At 46.1% G+C, this 24886-nt stretch overlaps 1 protein-coding gene across 2 annotated transcripts in view; it reads right to left on the reverse strand.

Moving 5' to 3' along the window:
• The window catches only part of SAMD4A (sterile alpha motif domain containing 4A), a 108178-nt gene that overhangs the window by 13423 nt on the left and 69869 nt on the right, over positions 1-24886 (reverse strand). Inside the window, exons 4-10 of one of the 2 annotated variants that reach the window (XM_060270895.2) lie at positions 19015-19278; positions 13768-13877; positions 10811-10897; positions 8030-8324; positions 3976-4061; positions 1935-2053; positions 648-849 (exon numbers count right to left, since the gene is read on the reverse strand). In XM_060270895.2, coding sequence (XP_060126878.1) covers positions 648-849; positions 1935-2053; positions 3976-4061; positions 8030-8324; positions 10811-10897; positions 13768-13877; positions 19015-19278 — 1163 coding nt within the window. The remainder of the gene's footprint in view (positions 1-647; positions 850-1934; positions 2054-3975; positions 4062-8029; positions 8325-10810; positions 10898-13767; positions 13878-19014; positions 19279-24886) is intronic. The other variant, XM_060270901.2, reaches the window with a different exon arrangement.

Raw genomic sequence — 24886 nt, forward strand, 5'->3', positions numbered from 1 at the left:
TTACATTTCATTAATTACATTCCATTTATAATTGACCCGCCTAACGATAAATAAGGGACCCAGGTGGTGCAAGGGACCCAGGTGGCGCTGGGGGTTAAACCATAGACCCTAGGGCTTGCTGATCAGAAGGTCGGCAGTTCGAATCCCTGTGACGGGGTGAGTTCCCGTTGCTGGGTCCCAGCTCCTGCCAACCTAGCAGTTCGAAAGCACATCAAAATGCAAGTAGATAAATAGGTACCGCTACAGCGGGAAGGTAAACGGTGTTTCCATGTGCTGCTCTGGTTTGCTAGAAGCGGCTTTGTCATGCTGGCCACATGACCTGGAAGCTGTACGCCGGCTCCCTCGGCCAATAATGCGAGATGAGCACACAACCCCAGAGTCGGTCACGACTGGACCTAATGGTCAGGGGTCCCTTTACCTTTACCAATTGACAAATAATTACAATTACAACAAACAAAGGCCTGACATATCTTGCTTTGCATGTCATGCATCTATCTCATATATTGCTTTCACCTTTTAAGTTGCATTACTGAAATAAATGCACTTTTCGACGATATTCTAATTTTCCGAGTTTCACCTGTAGTTGTCTAGGTGGGACACTTCCCTTATGTTCTTAAGGAGCTGTCTGCCATGGAGCAGATACGCACCTGTCTCCCTTGCTTCAGGATGGTGGGGTTGGCGGCCGTGCTGCGCTGGCTGGCTCCCAGGAGGCCACTGGAGCCCAAGAGGCCCAGCCGCGTGGTAGGCAGGTTCCGGGAGGGGATCTGGAACTGGCGCGGGTTCCGGCGACCCATTCCTGCCCCTACAGATCCAGCTGTTGGCAGGGAGTTCGACTGGCCGAAACCTCGGCTGGAAAAGAACAGACACACCTGCTTACCTCTGCTACCCCAGGGGCGTTATTCTGAACCAAAGATTTAGCCGCCCGGTGCCGCCGCTGCTTAAAACGAAGGATCGTGCCTTAATTCAAAATATAAAATCGCGGTGGTTTTTGGCTTAATGGCTTTACGCTTCCACTTTCTGTTCCTCATCAGACAGTGGCGTTTCCACCTGCCTTGCCCCGCCTAGCCTTTCCCAGACTACGATTTGTACGTGGTATTTTATGCGTTGTGATTTGCTGTTACTTTTATTGATTATAGGATGGTAATTCTTTATTTAGAGAGGGAGACCGTTCCAGTGTCAAACAGCTTTCGCCCTCAGAAAATTCTTCCTAATGTTTAGTTGGAATCTCCTTCCTGGCAATTTGAATCCATTGGTTTTGATAAAAAGGGGGCGCTTCACCATATCCCACAATGTAGGGAAATCTACTATGTGGCGATGACGCAGGACAGAGCCTACTGCGGAATGCTGTGGTTTTAATTATTTCGCTTATTTATTAAATTTCTACACTGCCCTTCATGCGTAGATCTCGGGGCACTTCACGACACAAAATACAAGATAAAACCCGCAAAATACGTTAATAAAAACAGGACCAAACCAATATTCCCCCCCCCAACCTGCCCAGTTGGGCACAGACACTGCTGTTCCCGTTCAGAGTGGCCAAATGGGTGGAGCATAAATAATAAAATTATTATTATTATGTTAAAGACATATTTGTTTGCATGGGCATTCCAAGGGTTTCGGTCTTGACTGCTCAACCTGCTCTGGGTGAGGGCCGTCCTTAGCTGCCTTCATTTACCCACGGTTTGCCTGATACTTTTAATCGCTGCTGTATTCCCTGCCTCCTCTAAGGGGACTCCGCTCATTGGCTGCCCCCGAACCTAGTGGCACCCTAAAGACTTCTGGGTCAGGCTGGCCTGGACTTTTTGCCTTGACCTCCTGCCTTCCGCCCACATGCAGCGGCATCAAAACACCAGCGTGGCCCCCCGCCCCGCACAAGTGACAATGGCGAGCACCCCAGGGCCCCGTATTCTGGAGAGAAAAGGCCCCAAACCTACGTTCTCTGCTGCCGGTACCCCGAGAGATCGAGGATGGATTTCCGAGGGAAAGCCCTGAAGAGTTTTTGCACCTGCTGTTTCCATGACAACAACCTTTTCTTCTGCGTCTCTGTAAACGCCTGCCCAAAAGAAAGATGGGTGGGGAGAGGAGAGGAGGCAACAACAGAAATATAATCATCATAATAATAGGATGCACCCGAGTTGTTGATAAAAAACGTCTTAGCAAACATGGAATTCTAAAATGGGAGAACCTTTCCCTGTGACCTGTTGGGGAAGGGCCGGTAATAAAAAAAAAACACATAGTAATGAAGGGGGATCTTTATGGTTTTAAAGCCTAATAGGCTTGACGCAACCAGTTGCCCTTTGGAGAAAGACAGTTTTTGCCCCGGGCACTTTCTTGCATGTGAGTCGTTTGGAGGGGACAATACAGAGCAAGGTTTTGGACAATATCCACTGTGTGGATATTGCGGCCCTGGTGTTGATCTCTTGGGGCGTGTTGGGCAGAAGCAGCCTCCCCGGAGATCCTGAACCAACGGTCGCTTCCTTTGACAGCCAGCAGCAGTCTTCCCTGCTCCTCTTGCAGAGCAGAACATAAATCTCATGGCGAGTGGAAAAACTCGTCAACGCCCAATGGTCTTCCAATGAACACGTGTGGGATTCACATCAGAGGATGGTGCCCAGTTCGGTGGGGAAGTCCGACGAGGGGCTCCAACCATGTCCATTTGAACGCGGCCAGAACAATCTCCACAATCAGGAACCATGTGAAATCTGTATTTATTGATTTAGAGCATTTGTACCCCCCCCCTTCGGTCGGAAAGGCTTGCATGAAATCAAAACAAGGCATTCCCTACACACGGACTTACCGGTACATTCTAATGAAGAACCGAACAAATGAATAAAAATACAACTCTAAGGGCCAAGGACAGAAGAGATAAATAAAACTCAGACACCAAATTCTAGGTCCTGATTCCTATACAGTGGTGCCTTGGTTCTCAAACACTGAAAACCCAGAAGTAAGTGTTCTGGTTTTTGAACGTTTTTCCAAAGCTGGACATCCGATGCGGCTGTCGGCTATTGTTTTCGGGGCACAAGCTGCGTCTTGGTTTTCGAATATTTCAGAAGTCAAACGGACTTCCGGAACGGATTAAATTTGGCGCTTTGTTTTTGCGATTTCTTTTGCGTTTTTGTTTTTGAGGCTTTTTCGGTTATTTTTTTTTTTGTGACTGTGTGGAACCCAGATCAGCTACTGATTGATTGATTCTATGACTGCAGAAATGGATGAAAGCCCCCCATCCAAACAATGACAATCGTCAGTGCTGGTAAGAAAATGGTTTAATTTTAAATTTTAACATCTACCATACTGTCTTATTTATTTTATAGTACAGTACATTGATTATTGCTTTCATTTTATGGATCAATAGTCTTGTTAGATAGATAATTCATGTTAAATTGCTGTTTTAGGGGTTGTTTTTAAAAGCTTGGAACGGATTAATCCGTTTTGCGTTCCTTTCTATGGGAAAGCGCACCTTGGTTTTGAAACAGACTCCTGGAACGGATTAAGTTTGAGAACCAAGGTGCCACTGTACTGGACAGCCACTCAAAGGAGTCAACTCCTAGGAGCTGACGTCCCTTCAGTCTCTCCCCCCCCCCCAATAAAATATTTGAGGGACAGGGTGCTCCTCAAAGTTGATGGACACTGCCATTCAAATGGTGTGCGTGCATCAAGCCATGTGATCGATTATACGGGGTGGCACTTACCTGCCCCCATATTTTATTCAAGTTGGTACCCATGCAACCCACTTCTGCTCCTGCCATGAATAGCATGAGGCGCCTGAGAGATTCCCCATAGGGCAGCGGAATCCCCTTAAGAAGAAAAGGGTACCCCACCTCTGCAATACCAGGCGTTTTGGCCTACAACTCCCAGCAGCCCCAGGGAGTTGTAGTCCAGGACTCCTGAGCTGGTATTCAGCTGAATACCAGTTATCCCTGCGTTCCTAGAAAAGAACAAAAGCTAAGCAAAGACCCACCGGGCGGCACTCACCTCGTGAATTAGGCATTTGTCGATCAGCTGGAGATAGGAGCTGATATTCTCCTCATCCGGCCTGGAGACAAGGAGCTGGGTGCACACTGCAAAGCGATAAATGTATTAATGATGATGATGATGATGATGATAATAATAATAATAATAATAATTTATTATTTATACCCCGCCCATCTGGCTGGGTTTCCCCAGCCACTCTGGGCGGCTTCCAACAGAAAAATAAAACACAGTAATCTATTAAACATTACAAGCCTCCCTGAACAGGGCTGCCTTCAGATGTCTTCTAAAAGTCTGGTACTGTAGTTGTTTTCCTCTTTGACATCTGTTGGGAGGGCGTTCCACAGGGCAGGCGCCACCACCGAGAAGGCCCTCTGCCTAGTTCCCTGCAACTTGGCTTCTCGCAACGAGGGAACCGCCAGAAGGCCCTCGGTCCTGGACCTCAGTGTCCGGGCAGAATGATGGAGGTGGAGACGCTCCTTCAGGTATACTGGACCGAGGCCATTTAGGGCTTTAAAGGTCAGCACCAACACTTTGAATTGTGCTCGGAAACATACTGGGAGCCAATGTAGATCTTTCAAGACCGGTGTTATGTGGTCTCGGCGGCTGCTCCCAGTCACCAGTCTGGCTGCTGCATTCTGGATTAGTTGTAGTTTCCGAGTCACCTTCAAAGGTAGCCCCACGTAGAGCGCATTGCAGTAGTCCAAGCGGGAGATAACTAGAGCGTGCACCACTTTGGGTAGACAGTCTGCAGGCAGGTAGGGTCTCAGCCTGCGTACCAGATGGAGCTGATAGACAGCTGCCCTGGACACAGAATAGACCTGCACCTCCATGGACAGCTGTGAGTCTAAAATGACTCCCAGGCTGCGCACCTGGTCCTTCAGGGGCACAGTTACCCCATTCAGAACCAGGGAATCCTCTACACCTGCCCACCTCCTGTCCCCCACGAACAGTACTTCTGTCTTGTCAGGATTCAACCTCAATCTGTTAGCCACCATCCATCCATATATTAAGTGTGGGAAGGGAGGGGGAGAGGCATAAAGAGGCCTATCCTCTGCTTGGGGAAATTTGACTTGTTTTCACATTAAGGAAGGATTTGAACCAGCCCTGTTGCAGTGACCTGCGCGGAACAGCGAAGAGCCCTCCACAAAGAATGTTCACACACACACACAAGCCGGATTCCATTAATGCCTTTCTCCCTTTAGCTCGTTATTTTGCTCCTCGTTACTATGGCGTCAATCTGCAATTACTCCATTTAAGTCTATTTATAAAAAGGGAAAAGCAGCTGGGGTCCTCTGCCTGAGTGGACAGGTCAGATGTAGTGCCTCGAGGAGGAAAGGCTCTCACTTGCCACAAGGGGGCACAGACGGACATTTGGTGATGCAGAACACGGGCCCATTGTTATCTTTGGCAGGTGGACGCTTCCACAGAAGGGTCGCTTTCCCAGCTCCGCGCTCTGAGGTCTCCTCTAGACAGTTTGTGTTTACTGAGCAATCGCCCCGATTCGCTTGCACAAAGCTTGCACAGGGGTTAGACGCTGGCTGCATCCAGATGTTGGGGGTTGTTGTTAATTCTGCCGGTTATAATACCAGTGCTTCCGTTCTGATTTCTAATGCTCCTTTCAGACGGCAGCACCTATTGCGTGGCTTTCGGGCCGATATACCACCATGCCACAAACTAAATTTCAAACAGCAGAAAAGAACTGGATACCTCCCCAAATCTTGTCACCTGAAAATAGGATGCAAAACTCACTTCCTAGTCAATGAGGTTGCACAAATGGGATGTTTTCTGGAAACAATTAGCACAGAATTGGATCACTGAACTTTCACATGTTTCCAGAATCATGGTGATGATGGTGATGATGATGATCAGGCATCCCCAAACTGCGGCCCTCCAGATGTTTTGGCCTACAACTCCCATCATCCCTAGCTAACAGGACCAGTGGTCAGGGATGATGGGAATTGTAGTCCAAAACATCTGGAGGGCCGAAGTTTGGGGGATGCCTGGTGATGCTGATGAACTGTGCCTTCAGGATGGGTAAAGGTGGGTAGGGGGGGTGTTCAGTTTGTCGCTTCCCTGCTTTTCAATATATAACATTAAATTGATGTTATTATTTTATTATATTATTAATATCCTCGTGTGAAGGCAGTAAGAACTATGGCTCACTATTTGAGCGACCTGACGAACCCTTCACAAAGAAGGGCCTTCACACTTGCCCGCTTCCATTCCATTCCCACAGCATTTTTACAGGGTATATTTTCCAACACTCCCCCTGATCTCCGACTACGCCCGTGCAACAAGGGAAAGATAGAGGATTTTATCCATTTTTTCTTTCACTGCCCTCTATACGACGCAATAAGACCAAGGCTCCTCATACTAATCCCTTCGCTTATCGCCTTGGAAGACGACCGCATGACATTTCTATTGGTGGACGCTAACCCCAGGGTTACCCGCGGAGTGGCCATTTATATCTTGCAGGCCCTGAAACTCAGAGCTCTCTCGACTGGCTAATTTTCTCTAGACGCGGATTTCATTAAACATTCCCTAGTGGACAAAACACACAAGATGCATCCTAGTTTTTACCAAATTCTGTTTTATATCGCATGTTTTTATATCCAATGTTTTGTAAGTGTTTGATACATGTTCTGTATAATAGAACCGCTATTATTATTATTATTATTATTATTATTATTATATTATTATTATTATTATTATTATTATTATTATTATTATTTTAACGTTTTATGTGCTATGTGCTATGCAATAATTTTTTTTATTTGAATATTTAATTAAAAAAAACATGTTCAGAGAGAATTGAGGAGGAAGAGAAACAGCCGAGTACAGATCTAAAAAGGCACATAGACACATGGAATATGCCTGAATGTTATACAGAAGACAAACTTTTTCTTGAAAGTGGAAACAAAAGATGTACTCCCCCTTCCATTTATCTGTTTGTTTCGTAGGACAATAAAATCTCTAATAAAAACTAATTTTTAAAAAGGGTCCCACATTTCAGATTGCAGTGGAAGGTGCTTTCTGCATGTGAAAAGCCCTGGAGCCTAATTCTATTTTATTGTCACCACCCATTTGTCCCCCGGACAAAAGCTAACGCAGGCATAGGCAAACTCCGGCCCTCCAGATGTTTGGGACTACAATTCCCATCATCCCTAGCTAACAGGACCAGTGGTCAGGATGATGGAAATTGTAGTCCCAAACATCTGGAGGGCTGGAGTTTGCCTATGCCTGAGCTAACGGATTGCTCTTTGTCCAGATTAGACTGGCCGACGCATGGCAACGACACCGAGGCACTTTTACAACACCACACGAGGCTGGAGAGCGACGAGAAAGGAATGCTAACCGTTTTGTTTGCTATGGATTGTTTTCTATGCCGCTTTTGGAGCCAAAGAGGTGAGCAGAACATTAATACAAAAGCAAGATACAAGTGCAATCAATGAATGAGAGCCACATAAAATTGCAAAATGGGCAAACTAAATGGCCTCGGTCCAGTATACCTGAAGGAGCATCTCTACCTCCATCATTCTGCCCGGACACTGAGGTCCAGCACCGAGGGCCTTCTGGCGGTTCCCTCGTTGCAAGAAGCCAAGTTGCAGGGAACTAGGCAGAGGGCCTTCTCGGTAGTGGCGCCTGCCCTGTGGAACGCCATCCCAACAGATGTCAAAGAGGAAAACAACTACCAGACTTTTAGAAGACATCTGAAGGCAGCCCTGTTCAGGGAGGCTTTTAATGTTTAATAGATTACTGTGTTTTATTCTTCTGTTGGAAGCCGCCCAGAGTGGCTGGGGAAACCCAGCCAGATGGGCGGGGTATAAATAATAAATTATTATTATTATTATTATTATTATTATTATTATTATTATTATTATTATTATTATAAACCACATCCTTCCCACTGCTTCTGTGGAGTCACAGGATCTCCAGCATCCCAGCACTTACCTGGGAGCCAGGTGAGGTTCCGTCCCGCCCCACCCCACCAGGGCCACCACCTGCTCCCGTCTCTCCCTTGGGATCAAGACCTTCCCCAATCACGGCTCCTTACCTTTGCCCATCACCTTAGTAAACTGCCCTGGGATGTCCCCTTCGGGCAAAGGAGCCCCTCCGGATTCCCCCTCGCAGCCTGGCAGGTGGTGGTGGGGCATGCCCCCCACGGCAGAGTCCTTGCAGTCCGGCCCCTGGCCGTCGGAGCCAATCAGGGAAGCCGTGCGGTGGGGCTCAGGATCCCGGCTGCGGTTGTCCGCCGTCAGGTTCCGAGAAGAGTAAGCTTTGATTGGGGTGAGGATCATTTGGTGAAGCTCCTGCAGGGGCACACGCAGGTTTCCCCCTTCGAGGATGTCCTGCGGAAAACAACACACACCCCCGGACATTAATGTCTTGGCTCCTTAGCCTCACCCTGTGCTTAACCTACTGCTTTGGTTCAGCCACACAAAATCGTAGAGTTGGAAGGGACCCCAAGGGTCATCCAGTCCAACCCCCGCCAGTGCAGGGATCTCAACGAAAGCATCCATGGCAGATGGCCATTCACCCTCTGATTAAAAACCTCCAAGGAAAGAGAGCCCACCACTTCCTGTGGGAGTCTGTTCCGCTGTCGAATGGCTCTTACCTTCAGAAAGTTATTCCTAATGCTGAGTCGGAATTTCCTTCCTTGTAACTTGAAGCCATTGGTTCGAGTCCTACCCCCCACCCCACCCCACCCCGGAGCAGGAGAAAACCAAGCTTTCTCCATCTTCCACATGGCAGCCCTTGAGATATCTGAAGATGGCTATCCTATCTCCTCTCTTATCTGGTTTCTAGAGGAAAGAGAAATCGGCTTTCCCCACAGCAAATGCACACATTCTGTGAATTAATTTTGTGCCAGATTTCTCTCCCAACAACCTTGGTGTGTGCCCTGAAAGATTTTCTAAAACTGGCTTTTCTCTTTGTGCAAAGACATAATAGCAACTTGTTAAAGGGCTCTTCCCATCCTATTCAGAAAGTCTTCTTGCTCTCTGGCCAGATCCTGCTCGTGCTGCTTCCAGAAGACCCTGTTTCTTGCTTCTTCTTCTTCTTCTTCTTCTTCTTCTTCTTCTTCTTCTTCTTCTTCTTCTTCTTCTTCTTCTTCTTCTTCTTCCTCCTCCTCCTCCTCCTCCTCCTCCTCCTCCTCCTCCTCCTCTTCTTGGAGTGGTTAGATGATATTGCATCAAGGGAGTGTTATCTCACACTAGTGGATTCTCCTGTTGCTTTCCTTATCACCAAAAAAGTCCTAAATTTCCCAGGTGGTATGTGATTGAACCCCACTCAAAAGAACAACAACAACCCTTAAAATTGATTACTCTCATTATGTTCCTTGGAGCTTGCTCACTAGTAAATACATTTTAGGATTGCGGCCTCAGAGGAAAAACGGCAACAACTAAGCTTTGATTCATCGCCTTCTGTTTTACAGAGAACGTAGCAGCAAGACTGTGGTTGTGCTTGCGTATCCATGATAGCCAAATCAATATATCAATATTTCAGACGCAACAGGGGCAGGGAAGCAGCGGGAGAAAGAGACCCATGAAACTGCTCAGAAATCACACATGAATCATGCAGGCTTTCCTTCCTCTTCTTGGCCTTTAAGAGGCCTCTGAGAGGGATCTATTATGGCTTCATTATCTTCTGCATGATTTCTAAATAAGTCGTGTACTATAAATGAGGGGAGCAGAGGCGTGAGCTAACCCAACACAGACAGACACCCTGCCGAGCTACTGAAAAGGCCCAAACCGAGGTGGGTAGTGAGCTAACTATAGACTTATCATACTCCTCAATATTATTTTCTAGCAGCCTTGCGCCCGACACTCCTAAGGAATTCCGAGAAACCAAACTATTAGTGCAGTTTTGAAACCAGCGGTCATAGTCAAGGCAGTCTTGAAAGGCTCGGTCCGCCATCTTGATTCAAAATGGCACCCAGCTGTATCAAAACAGACAAAAGCCTTGACCGTGCAAAATTAGGTTATGGTATCTTAAGAGGATGACAGAGGACGAGATGGTTGGACAGCGTTCTCGAAGCTACGAACATGAGTTTGACCGAACTGCGGGAGGCAGTGGAAGACAGGAGTGCCTGGCATGCTATGGTCCATGGGGTCACGAAGAGTCGGACACGACTAAACGACTAAACAACAACAACAACATCTTAAGAGGTGTCTGAATGCACAGTAAACAGGCAAGCTGGAAGCTTTATGAAATATATAACAGGATGGAACACTTAGTAAGACTTCCTAGAAAGACTTGCATTGCAATAATCTCTCCAATATTCTTTTTTGTTTTCTCCTTCTTCCTTTACTCATGAGGCCCATTCTCCCTTCTAGTCCTTGTTTACAGACACTGTCCTATAGAGCATCCTTTGCTAGCCTGGTGCCCTCCACAACCTTTGGACTACAAGTCCCATCATGTGGCCTGAGGCTGCTGGGAGTTGTAGTCCAAAACATCTGCAGAGTCCCAGGTTGGCAAAGCCCACAGCATCGGACCTCTTCCTCTTTCCTTCCTTTGCCCAACCCCTCAGTTCTCAACTCTTCATTTTCTACTTGACTTCTGGCCCATCTCTCCATATGTCCCCTTCTTTCCTGCAGAATTAGAACATACTGTGACATCAGAGCAGCTTAGCCAATTGCAATGCAGGTGGGCGGGGAGGAAGCAAAAACATTTCACGGCAGCTCATACAGGAAACCATTGGCACACGGGACAAAGAGGAGATATAGGCAGGAGCAAAAAAACAAAAGAAGATTGAGAACCTTCATTATTAACACACTTAACTGAAGCTAACGGCCGAAACCTCACCAGTTTTGAGGGATAAACTGAGTCAACTCACCCTTTCCAGGGACTTGAGAAGGTTCTGCCTCTCTTTTAGCTTTTGGATGCTGATCACAATTTTGTGCCTTGCACCTTTGGTAACGTTCTGCAACAACAAGGTAGATCTCTGTGTTAATATATGCACACACAGGTGGGCCAGCAACTGCAAAGCGGACAGGGGGGTACAACATATAATTCAGGGCGATGCTCAGCAACATGTAGGGGACCCCGAGAGAACTTGAAACCTTCAGTCCATTCATAAAATCAGTGGTTACCCGAGTTTTTGGGGCCACCGTCCCCTTGGTTCCGTAAAACTCATCCCCAGTGGCCCCCTACCCTATAAAAAAAAGCATTCTTCAAAATAGCAGTTTGCACAACCCTGTAAGGAAGAGATAAAAACGCGCTAAAATCCAAAACAGTAACTATTAATTGTATTCATAATACAATTGAAACTATTTAATTTTAATTGTACGTTTCCGAGCACAATTCAAAGTGTTGGTGCTGACCTTTAAAGCCCTAAACTGCTCAGTATATTTGAATTTCATTTTTAACCTTCTATTTTGTAATCTACCTCACACTCCACATTTTAATCTAGACATATCAGCATGTTTTTTTTTTCCTGAGCAATGTTTTTACCATATAAGCATCAAAACATTTCCATTCGTTTTTCAGTTTTTGACTAGATTGCTTTCTTATTAATGCGGTTAAATTTGCCAATAATAGGTATTCATTTACTTTATAGATCCACTCCTCTTTTGTTGGTATTTTTTCTTGTTTCCATTTTGCCGCTATCACCATTCTCGCAGCTTGTACTCGTATATAAAAAGATTTTCCTTTTTTCTTTGTAGTATTTCCTTATCTAACAATCCCAGAAGATATGCTTCTGGGTGTTTGTTTAATGTAATTTTCAATAGCTTCTTTAATTCTTCCTGTATCACATTCCATAACTTCTTGACCTTTTCACATCTCCACCACATGTGGATCAGTGTTCCCATTTTCCGGTTACATCTCCAACACAGGCTGGATGTCTTTTTATCAATCTTTTCCAGTTTCACTGGTGTCATATACCATCGGTGAAACATTTTCCTTAATAGTGTAAGAGGCCGTGAATCTTATATCCTGTTGCCAAAGTTCTTCCCACCGCTCTAAATGTATTGATTGTCCGAGATCCTGTGACCATTTTATCATCGTTTCTTTGACTACTTCATTCATAAGCTCCCAATCTAGTAACAAATTATATGTTTTTGATAATAACTTTTTACTATTTTGTATCACCAAAGGAGTGCTCACTGGAAGGACAGATCGTGAAGCTGAGGCTCCAATACTTTGGCCACCTCATGAGAAGAGAAGAATCCTTGGAAAAGACCCTGATGTTGGGAAAGATTGAGGGCACTAGGAGAAGGGGATGACAGAGGACAAGATGGTTGGAGAGTGTTCTCGAAGCTACCAACATGAGTCTGACCAAACTGCAGGAGGCAGTGCAAGACAGGAGTGCCTGGCGTGCTATGGTCCATGGGGTCACGAAGAGTCGGACACGACTAAACGACTAAACAACAACACCACCAAATTATTAAATTTAGATTCCTCCTCTGAAAATCCTCTCTTTTGATCTGTCTTGAAGACACTTGTGAGTTGTATATACAGTGGAACCTCGGTTTATGAACACCTCGGTTTATGAATTTTCGGTTTACGAACGCCACGGACCCATCTGGAACGGATTAATTCACTTTCCATTACTTTCAATGGGAAACTTTGCTTGAGTTTATGAACGCTTCAGTTTATGAATAGACTTCCAGAACCAATTACACCCATGCTTCGGGTTAAGTACGCTTCAGGTTGAGTACTCCGCGGACCCGTCTGGAACGGATTAATCCACTTTCCATTACTTTCAATGGGAAAGTTCGCTTCAGTTTATGAACGCTTCAGTTCATGAACAGACTTCTGCAACCAATTGTGTTCATAAACCGAGGTACCACTGTATTTCCACCTATCTATATGGAATTCCTTCAATTCCTCATATGATTTTAAATTGTATTTTCCCTGTTTTTCTTCAATTAATTGTTTATATGTAGGCCAATTTCCGTACATATTTAATTTTTTAATGCCAAATGCTTCCACCGGTGAAACCCACCATGGTGTTTTCGGTTCTAGAGCCAATCTGTATCTGCTCCAAACTTTATATAATGCCCCTCTCAATATATGATTTGTGAAATCTCTATTAATCTTAGCTTTTTCATAATTTAAATAGGCATGCCATGGAGCAGTGATTTTCGATTGATGTCGGCAAACCGCATCAGATAGAAAGCTAGCTGTCAAAACCCTCAGCTGTCAAACGCAACGTACAGTGCTGGAAAACCTTCCTGTACGTCAGTATGCATAAACACGCATTCACAAGTTGGGTCAGGGGGACATTAGAGGGCAGCAGGTCACTACTGGACTGGCCAGAGTTGGGAGGATCCTGATGGAACCAGTTAGAGCAGGTTAGAACAGGGGAGGCTGGTCCAAGCCTGAAGGGTCAGACCCAGGTTAGGGGGAAGACAATGGGAAAATGGCAGAGTGGTGGAAAACCCCCAAGGATCACAAGTTAGAGAGGAGGGGGATGTTTGAGGAGTGGGCAGGTGACAGAGCCATGGTCGTGGAGAACGTGAGAAACAGGGACTTCCCTTATGGTGGGTTTTGGGGGTGTTGGCAGGATGTGACCTATGCAAGAACATTGGGGCTTGACCAATTGTCATTGGATGAAGGATGCACCTCTGGTTAAACATTGACAGTTCTTAAAATTTTCAATAAAAGGGGGCGCCTGCTTTCATTCTGGGCGACCTTCCGGATCCACATTCTGTCTCCCGCTGTGTTCTTTATTGCGAGCTCCCCACAATGCCAACCGAATCGATTATTGAAACCCTCCAAATCCAACATACTTTTTTTTTCTAATTTATAATAATAGTTTTCAATAATTTGCTGGGTGACCTCACATACTTGCGCCTCCAGCTGACACTCCGTCAGTGACATCATGTCGTCGTACGTCATCTGGGAGAAAAGGGCAGCGTACTTGTGGAGGCGAAGACTCTTTAGCCAGGCAGGGACATCTGCAAGTCGGGAGACGGAGACAAAGGCACACGTTAGATCTCATGGGGTTGAACAACAGAGCACGGAAAGCTGCAGTACAGAGTTCATGTTCGAGGCGTTATTACTTTTACTAAATAAAGCCCGTAACAACTTTATCTGGGGAAACCCAGCCAGGTGGGCGGGGTATAAATAAGTTATTATTATTATTCTGTGGGACTAGTCTCCTTGCAAGATTGCATGCCCTTCTCGACCGCATTGATCTGCGGAACTAGCACTGCTATGAGCGCCAAATCATAATACCCATTCTGTGGTTGTATGAAACTGATTTCAGTAAACTTTGGAACTCCCTGCCTATGGACATCACTTCACTGCACACGCTTTTTGGTGTCTGCTAAAAGCATTTTTGTTGTTGTTGTTGTTCAGACAAAATTCAGACATGTGGAATGTTGATGCGTGTTTGGTTTTCAGATCATCGCTGATTTTAATCTTTTGAATGTTTCAGACAGTTGCTTTCAATGATAACTTCATTGTTTTATTCTTTTCGTAAACTGCTTTGAGGGTGTTTTTTTTAAATAAACAATCAAGCAGTGTATTCTGTAAGAACTCGATTACTTCATGTGGCAGTAACACTTTGGAACTCCCTGCTTATTGATACCAGACAGGCGCATTCACTGCAACTGTTTTCGGCGTCTGATGAAGACACTCTTATTTAGACAAGTCTGCCCATATGTTTAGAAGTTTGTATGAGTTTTAATTAGTTTTGGTCTATTCTGTTGTGGTTTTAACTTTCTGCCCGTCTTAAGTTAGGGTTGTGAATTTGTCAGTGGTAATTTTTTTCTTTTTGTAAACAGCTCGGAGGAGGGCTTTCTTTTCTACAACTCAGTGGTGCTCAAAGTTTATAAAATAAAGAAAGAAATACAAATATTATGGAATGAATAAATAACGAAAAGTTCACGAAATGAATAAATATGACTGTTAAGAAACAAATGAATAGACTGTTTATGCTGATTGAAGTTCTGGATTTTGGGTTCCTACAAACCATCCTAGGATCTGCTGGTGGAGGGTGGGTGGATAATAAATTTAATACTGTTCCTATTCCTGCTACTTAGCATTGCTTGTTGAACAACCAGTGTAGCTGGAAGCCTTCTGTCCTCATCCAATCAGAACCCAAATACAGTTGTTCCTTGGAAGTCAAACGGAATCTGTTCTGGAAGTCCGTTCAACTTCCAAAATGTTTGGAAACCAAAGCGCAGCTTCTGATTGGCTGCAGGAAGCTCCTGTAGCCAATTGGAAGCTGTGGAAGCCCCGTCGGACGTTTGGCTTCCAAAGAACATTTGCAAACCGGAACACTCACTTCTGGGTTTGCGGTGCTTGGGAGCCAAAACGTCTGAGTACCAAAGTGTTCGGGATCCAAGGTACAACTGTATAGGGCAGAGGTCAGCCATCAGGGACAGGAAGGAAGAAGAGCCCAGGGGGAAAGAATAATAGATCTGTAGAGTTGGAAGGGACCCCAGGGGTTATCTAGTGCATCTAGTGTAACCCTCTGCAATGCAGGAATCTCAACTAAAGCATCCATGTCAGATGGGCTTCCAATCACTGCTTAAAAACCTCCATTCTGCAACCTCCTGAGAGAGACCGTTCCACTGCTGAACAGCTCTTGCTGTCAGAAAGTTCTTCCTGATGTTTAGTCAGAATCTCCTTCTGGTAACTTGAAGTCATTGGTTTGAGTCCTACCCTCCAGAGCAGGAGAAAACAAACTTGTTCCCTCTTCCATGTGACAGCCCTTGAGATATCTGAAGATGGCCATCATATCTCCTCTCAGTCCCCTCTTTTCCAGGCTAAACATTCCCAGCTCCCTCAACCGTTCCTCATATGGCTTGGTTTCTAGACCCTTGATCATTCTGGTCGCCCTCCTCTGCACACCTTCCAGCTTGTCAACATCCTTCTTAATTGTGGTGCCCAGATCTGGACACAGAACTCCAATTGGGGTCTCACACCAAGGCAGAATAGAATGGACTTTTACGTTCCTTGACCTGGACACTATACTTCTGTTGATGCAGCCTAGAATAGCATTAGACCCCTAGGTCTTTTCCCCATATAAGCCAGGTGTCCCCCATCTTATATGGGTGCCTTTGTCAAAAGCCTTACTGAAATCAAGATACGCTATGTCCACTGCATTCCCCTGATCCACCAAGAGGGCTTCATTGCATCTGTTGAGATCTGGCTACTACAGGACCTGGGACAGCTCCCAGGAGCAACAGTAGGTCCAGAAGAGCATTTGCACTGTGCTGACCTCCCTGCTGGTAAACAGCAGCGACCCAGATGTTGGGAGGGCAAAACATGGATAATTAAAATGTAAAGTTTGCAGTGTGACCGACAGACAGACAGGAAGAAGGCAGAGAGGTCCGAGAGAAGCTAAAGATGCCGGCTTTGTGCTGTAAGAACCACTGCTTGAATTTGTGAGAATTTGACTCCAAACTACGGGAAGGACACACTCTGGGTTAGACGAATTCCAGCTCAGCCACAATGCTAACTAGATGCCCCAGAGCCAGTCACTCTCACAGCAGCCTAACTCCCCTCATATGTTCTAGTTACAGGTAGGTAGCCGTTTTGGTCTGCCGTAGTCGAGACAAAATAAATTCCTTCCAGTAGCACTTTAGAGACCAACTAAGTTTGCTATTGGTATGAGCTTTCGTGTGCATGCACACTTCTTCAGATATCTGAAAACTCATACCAATGACAAACTTAGTTGGTCTCTAAGGTGCTACTGGAAGGAATGTTTCTATTTTGTTTCCCCTCATATGGTTTCTAGAAGGATAAAAGGGTGGGGTTAAAAATAATAATAAAGAAAACGAATGAATAAATTAATGAATTTAACTAGTTAATAGCAGCTGGCCCTGCTCCTTCTTAGTAGGGGCCATCATGGCCACAAGGCATCCTGGGACAGAGTCCACAAGCACTCTCTCGGTGTCGTCAACTCTGCTAATTACAACATGCAAATGAGCAGCTGTCCACTGATTGGTTTATGAGGCCTGCTGTGTCGTCTTTGGTTCTGAACATCCCCTTTCTAGTGCGTTTCTCGAAAATAATATCTGGTCCACGCTGGCATTGCTTAGTTGAAATTAAAAAGAGAAAATCCACATGCAGCTAGCTTCCGAGGGGAATTAATTCAACCCACTTTTAAACGACGGCACGAGGAAAAAAGCGCAAGTCCAAAAAAAGCCACTTCTCTCGTGAAAACACAAAGCAACAGACTAGAAGGGAAGAGTGTCCGTTTCAAGCTAGGCTGGTGGCAAGAGGCAGCAGATGGAAATGGCTGAAACCTCCAACGAGCGTGCCATCGAGGCAGCACAGATTGATGAACACATGGAAGGCCGTTAAGAAAGCCTGTAAGTATTTCTAGCAGAGGGAGGACTATTCATATACATATGCCAAGGGGAAAAAATCTGCACCCTTGCAAGTTATGCAGACAAATCACATGAGGGAGGCTTGCTGGACCAGACCAACAGATCCAGCTGTTCATCATCCTGTAGTGGTGAATCAGATGCCTTAATGAAACCTAGAAGCAGGGGAAGGAGGCAACACCGGTCTTGAAAGATCTACATTGGCTCCCAGGACATTTCCGAGCACAATTCAAAGTGTTGGTGTTGACCTTTAAAGCCCTAAATGGCCTCGGCCCAGTATACCTGAAGGAGTGTCTCCACCCCCATCTTTCAGCTCGGACACTGAGATCCAGCGCCGAGGGCCTTCTGGCGGTTCCCTCGCTGCGAGAAGGGAGGTTACGGTAGTGGCGCCCGCCCTGTGGAACGCCCTCGCATCAGATGTCAAGGAGATAAACAACTACCTGACTTTTAGAAGACATCTGAAGGCAGCCCTGTTCAGGGAAGTTTTTAATGTTTGGTGTTTTATTGTGCTTTTAATATTCTGTTGGGAGCTACCCAAAGTGGCTGGGGAAACCCAGCCAGATGGGTGTGGTAATAATAATAATAATAATAATAATAATAATAATAATAATAATAATAATAATAGTTACAGGTAGGTAGCCGTGTTGGTCTGACATAGTCGAAACAAAAAATAAAAAAATTCTTTCCAGTAGCACCTTAGAGACCAACTAAGTTTGTCATAGGTATGAGCTTTCGTGTGCATGCACACTTCTTCAGATACCAGATTGGTATTTGAAGAAGTGTACATGCACACGAAAGATACCAGATTGGTATCTGAAGAAGTGTACATGCACACGAAAGCTCATACCTATGACAAACTTAGTTGGTCTCGAAGGTGCTATTGGAAGGAATAATAATAATAAACATTCTCCATATCGAGATTTCTCAAACTGGGGTCTCCAGATGTTTTCGGACTACAATACCCATCACGGTATTTTGGACTACAAAACCAATACTGCGGGTGGCGCTGTGGTCTAAACCACAGAGCCTAGGGCTTGCCGATCAGAAGGTCAGTGGTTTGAATCCCCGTGACGGGGTGAGCTCCCGTTGCTCGGTCCCGGCTCCTGCCCACCTAGCAGTTCAAAAGCACGTCCAAGTGCAAGTAGATAAATAGGTACCGCTCCGGCAGGAAGGTAAACGGCGTTTCCGTGCGCTGCTCTGGTTTGCCAGAAGCAGCTTAGTCATGCTGGCCACATGACCTGGAAGGTGTATGCCGGCTCTCTCGGCCAATAAAGCGAGATGAGCGCTGCAACCCCAGAGTCGTCTGGGACTGGACCTAACGGTCAGGGGTCCCTTTGCCCTTTACCCATCATCCGGATGTTAGGCAACCCTAACATAAAGAAAGATTAACTTGCAAACCACCTGGTCTATAGAAAAGCAGCATACAAATTAAAAGTGAAACAAAATGAAAGTGGTAAAACTCACAGCTCTCCTGTTGTTAAAGGCTATGCAAAGCTACGAGCCCTGAAGGCTGTGCCCTGCCTCCACAGTCGGAGGAAGTAAATAATAATAATAATAATAATAATAATAATATTTATACCCCGCCCACCTGGCTGAGTTCTGAATACCAGTTTCTGGAAAGCGAGAGAGCGCTTGGGTCCTGCTTGCGGGTGCTGCACTCCACGGGCCTCTGGCCTGATCCAGGATGCTCCGCCTTATGTTGTTACGCGAACAGAAGGAGGACGGGGAACCTGGTTTTCTCGCCACCACTCACCTTTCATCCCACTCCCTTCTTCCTGGAATGTGTTACGAGCAGAATTCTGATCTTCTAAGTGTTCGCTCCCACCACTTCCCGAAGAGGCTACACTGCTTTGAGGAGACAGGGGGGCGTGATCGGAAGGGATGCCTTGGGGTCCTCTAGCTCGCAAGTCCTCGTGTGACAGCCAGCCGTGTCCTAGGGGCTGGTTGGGGACGGTCATGGGCGGGGTAAGGGACACAGACCGTTTCAAAGGGCTGTGGTGGGTCTGGCTCGAGAGAACTGAAACAAACAAAAAAGCAGGGAACAGAAAATTAAAACAAGGTATTTCACGACCGCGACCCCCTCCGCCCCAATCGCTTCAGCCCTTCGAAAGTTTCGGTTGCTCTACCAGACCCAGGGACGCAAGATGGAGCAACTGGTGAACCGGCGTGGATTCGCCCAATGAATCCTGGGAAGGGTAGCTTGAGATGTTAGGAGACGCCCGCTGTTCCCACCACGGAGCTACAATTCCCAGAGCGGTTTAACAACCAGCGCCTCTTCTGAGGGAGTTTCAGCTCTCCGAGGGGAATAGGGATCTCTTAGCAACTCTCCGCAACCTTAACGGAGTCCTGTTCCTTTGCCCTCGCAGACTTACGATTCCCCTCTTCCCAGGGAACTCTGGGAATTGTAGCTTTCTCCTAACGAGTCTTGGCACCTTTAGCAAACTACAGTTCCCAGGATTCTTGTGTGGGTGGGGGAAGAGCCATTGCCGCTGAAAACAGAATTAATAGGGATTTCGGTGTCTGGTGTGGAATTTGTCTCTGGGTAGAAAGGAAAAACGAGCCCTAGAATTGGTCTACTCAATTCCTCTCGGTGCTCCAAATACTCATTTTGTCTGACGAGGATTTCCGTTAAAACTCAAAAGCTTGCTGTACCAATAGGTACTTTGAAGAGGATATGGAAATATAACCTGTAAATGAGCAGGCGATTGAGTGGCCCTGCTCCACTTCCCTTGCCCTTGTCCCTGGCTTCCTCCTCCACCTGCTCTCTTGGGGTCTTCGCCCCAGCCGCCCACCCCACCTGCACCCTTGCCTCGGGCCATCCCTGTCTGTAAGATCCCCAATCTTTATGAGGAACGGTTGAGGGAGACGACGAAAGAGAAGACTGAGAGGCGACGTGAGAGTCATCTTCAAGTATCTAAAGCGGGCACCCCCAAACATGGCCCTCTAGATCAGGCATCCTTAAACTTCGGCTCTTCAGATGTTTTGGACTACAATTCCCATCTTCCCCGACCACTGGTCCTGTTAGCTAAGTATCATGGGAGTTGTAGGCCAAAACATCTGGAGGGCCACAGTTTGGGGATGCCTGCTCTAGATGTTTTGAGACTACAATTCCCATTATCCCTGACCACTGGTCCTGTTAGCTAGGGATGATGGGTGTTGTAGTCCCAAAACATCTGGAGGGCTGAATTTGCCTATGCCTGATCCAAAGGGCTGTCTCATGGAAGCTGGAGCAAGCTGCTCCGGAGGCCAGGACCCGAAATGATGGATTCAAGTTACAAGAAAGGAGATTCCCGACTCGAGATCAGGAAGAACATTATGGCGGTAAGAGCTGTTCCGGCAGTGCAACACGCTCTCAGAAAGTAGTGGGCTCTCCTCTGCGGATATTTCAGTTGAGATTCCTGCATTGCAGAGGGTTGGACTAGATGAGGGCTCCTTCCAACTCTACGATTCTGTGATTCCATGAGTGCAAAAGGGAAGTTTCTCCCTCCCTCCTCTGACACATTTGCGTGACCTCTGCAAAATCTGCAACTCTTTCCACGGAAGACGTAAAAAAGCTCCCGGAGTGCAGACAGATGGCCGGTGCCGCGGCAGTTGCTAAAATAAAATGACGGGGAATAATAGAAAAGAGCAATCATGCGGGTGCAAAAATCTGCGACTCGCTAAGTTTCCCCTGCAACTGAAATAAACAAGGCCTAGCAGGACAATTCTTGCGTACTGAGGACAGGGATGGGGATCCCTCTGGCTCAGGGGCCCAATGTGGCCCTCAAAGCCTCTCTCTATGGCCCCGGGGTCTCTGCCCACACCATGCCCCTGTCCTGGCCACCCACCTCTGCCCAGACCTGATCCACATCTGCCTCAAGTGCTTTTGCCTGCCCGGAACATGTCTTTGGGATGCGAGAATGGACGGAACACTGCCTATAGTGCAAAAGTCAGGATTATCTCTGGGGAAGAATGGAAGCCCCTCTTGGGATATTTAAGGGAATGTTTTATTATGGTGAACTCATGAGCAGGATTTGAGATATGAGCAACAGAAGGAATGAGAAAATACACTCTTAATGTGATGGAATGAGAGAGAGAGAACGTATAAGACTCACAAAGGGGAGGAGAGAAGTCCAGGAGATTCTTTGGAAACTTGTTTTTATGATTTCTGTTGGGTATGTGATTGTAAAACTTTAATTTGAAAAACCAAATAAATAAATTATATATATATATATATATATAAAGAAGGTATTGTTCATCCGGGGGGGGGGATTAAAATGCCATGGGAAATGGGGTGGGAAGTTCGGAAAGGACAAAGTTCTTATGTATTGAAGGTCCAATTTTTTAATAAATCATTTTTTAAAAACAAAACAAACAAAACATAAAAGTAAGGATTACACCCACATTTGCCTGTGGCCCAGTGCATGACTCACATGTGTGTGTGTGTGTCCCCCCCCCCCCCGCGCCAAAGGGAATGCAGTGCTTGGTCTGACTTTGGAGTAAGCCCCATTAAGTGGCACAAATATAAATTTTATGAAATTAAATAAATGGGATAAATAAATGAAAAGGCTGCTGAAACCAGCAACGACGTACACTCCCGATCTAGTGCAGGCGCCGCTTTAAGGAATGAAATTCAATACAGAAATCCACCAGCCGTTTACTCCAGTGAAGTAGCTTTAAAGTAAGTGGTTTGACTTATTTCTCAGGGCTGTTGGTAGGATCGTTTATTATTATTATTATTATTATTATTATTATTATTATTATTATTATATTTTTAGGAAAAAAAGGTTCCACTTTCTTGCAGAATGCCGTCCCCAAAGAGAAAAACTGTTAATCAATTCTGTTTTGGAAGGTTGTATGAAGAATTCAGTCTGTGCTTTAATTGTAGACCGGGGTAGGCAAATTGTAAGGCCCGGGGGCCGGATGCTAAAGTCTAAATCCAGCCCGCGGACGTTCTGGGAATCAGCGTGTTTCTACATGAGTAGAATGTGTCTTTTTATTTAAAATACATCTCTGGGTTATTTGTGGGGCCTGCCTGGTGTTTTTACATGAATAGAATGCGTGCTTTTCTTTAAAATACATCTCTGGGTTATTTGTCGGGCATAGGAATTTGTTCATTTTTATTTTTCCAAAATATAGTCCGCCGCCCCCCCCCCACAAGGTCTGAGGGACAGTGGACCGGCCCCCTGCTGAAAACGGTTGCTGACCCCTGTAGACAAATAGGTTTCATGCATAGCTTTCTAGAACTAGGAAACTGGGGTGTGTGAGTGTGCACAACACTTCCTGGATCTGTGGCAGCCCCTCTGAAAAAGCCCGCCCCCCCGCCCTCCACACGCAATTGGGGGGGGGCTCACCTGTCCTTCCCTGTTGGCAACCTTGAAATAACCAGGCTGGCAAATGCTACCCCTCCCTCTTGTCTCTTCCCGGCCTGCTCTTTAAACCCCTGTTTTGGCTGATACATTATTCAAGCGGAATCAAATATGCAAATTTCAACCTCTCCAAAATATACATGCCAACAGTAGGAAATGTGTGAATGTGTGTGTATTTGGGGTGGTGGTGGTGGGGGGGAGCGGTTCCTCAGTTAAAATTATCATTCTGCAGCTGTGTACTCTAAAAAGGAAAAACAAATAAAACCAAAAGGACAATATTGCTTTTGAACTGAGTAATTGGGGAGGAAATGCCGGTTGCCAAGAAAACACAGCAGGCAATTTTAGAAACCGACGTTTTAATACGCAACGGGTTTCATGCATGGATTTGCTGCGATGCCACCAGTTACGGTGGGGGTACAGCAGTAGGTTTCGCCAACCACAGGTTGTCCTACGAACTACGACTTGTGTTTTCCAGCTGCTCTTGCCTTTATAGCCTGGCGAGCATCTGGGTTGGGGTGGCCGAACAAACCATAGTTTAAGGAAGGCGGCTAGGTTCCCACGGAACACCAAGCCATAGTTGAAACAAACCAAGGTTTGTAAGCAAACAACGTACCGTAGGTTCACACATAACACTAAACCATGGTTTAATAAACCATGGTTTGTCGATATGTGCAAACCAGGCAATGAGAATCTGTTGCCAAGATTTGGATTGCCGAGTACCTGTGGCCTGATTCTGGTCCTTGCTGCTGTCTAGGTATCTGAAAAAAATCTGCAAAAGGCTGCAGTATTTTGGGGCGGGGCTTCTAGGCCTTGCCATTCATTCCCCTGTAATTTGAAGCCACCCTCACAGGTGGAGAAGGCACACTGGAATCAGCGCTAATTTCTGGCGAGATCTTGCTGAAATCTTGTGAGATCTCGCCGGACCCTGTGGCGAAGCGAGACACGCCATCGCTGCATATATGACTACCACCCATTGCCTACCAAGACTTATCTCCCCTAACCATCACATCAATCCCAAAAGGGAAATAAGTTAGCAGTGTATTGCAGAAAATATAGCTAACTGTTCAGGAGTGATTGCCTGACTGTAGCAGGAGCCGTTGCGAGAACCAGACCACTTTCAGAAGTCGTATAGCACCGTTGCTTTGGGTGCAGAAAGCTAAGGTTTCTGGGCAAAAATTTGGACCATTTGCCAGAAATCCCAGGTCATCTGCATTTTTAAAAATTAATAATAGTAGTAGTAGCTCTGCCTTTGTCAAACCTCCGGCATTCCCACCTACAATGGGTTTCCCAATTGCGGGGCAGCGTTAAAAAACGATTCTCTCTCAACAGGATCTTGGTGTGCTTAATAGTGTTGCAAAAATTTAATCTGGGTGGTGGTGAATTGAATTTATATACCGCCCTATACCCGGAGGTCTCACCCGCGTTGATCTTAAAGATCACAGCAGACCCTAGAGATGAAGTTTAAGCCAATTTGGAAATGTTCTTACTGCCATGGCTTACTCCTGAAAATCAAGAGAGTTGTAGTTTTGAGAAGACAGTAAGAATATTGCACGCTAGAGCTGCCTTTTAAATGTTTTGGACTACACCTCCTATGAGCACCAGCCAGCCGGCAAACCTTTCTCCTCATAGAGTTAAAATTCCCAGAGTTCCCTGGGAAGAGGGATCAGTTGTTAACCCACTCTGGGAAGTGTAGCTCCGTGAGTGGAACAGGAGTCTGTTAAGATTGCTGAGAGTTGTTAGGAGGTGCCTATTGCCCCCAGAGAACTACAATTCCCAGAATTCCCGGGGAAGAGGGATTAGCTGTTAATCGACTCCAGGAGGAACTCTAGCTCTGGGAGGGGGCTGGAGGATCTCTTCACAACCTTCAGCGCCTGTAACAAACTACAGTTCCCAGAATCCTTTGGGGAAGCCCTGACTCTAAAAATGACGTGATAGTGCTTTAAACGCATGGTGCAAAGGTGGCCTTAGTTTCATCTAGAGAAGGGACACCAAACCTCTCCGTGGCACAAAAGAAGAGAATGACGGTTCCGCAAAACGCTCTCCAACTGCTGGCTAGCCGTGTGTTTGCTTGCGAGCGAGTGAAGCATCTGACAGAACTAGGCAAAGGAAGAACAACAACAGCCCCCTAACCCACCCCAAATGCTTGCCTTGCTGCGATCGTAATGCCATCACTGCTGCCAATTTCTGAACTGCTCAGTTACTGTACCCAACAGCTCTCTCTCCTTTGGACGCAATTTAAGAACAGCAGCTTACAGCGTGTGAGGAAAAAGGCTGCTT

The sequence above is a fragment of the Zootoca vivipara genome, chromosome 1 (assembly GCF_965207765.1).
Source record: "Zootoca vivipara chromosome 1, rZooViv2.hap1.1, whole genome shotgun sequence".
NCBI classification, from domain to species: domain Eukaryota; kingdom Metazoa; phylum Chordata; class Lepidosauria; order Squamata; family Lacertidae; genus Zootoca; species Zootoca vivipara.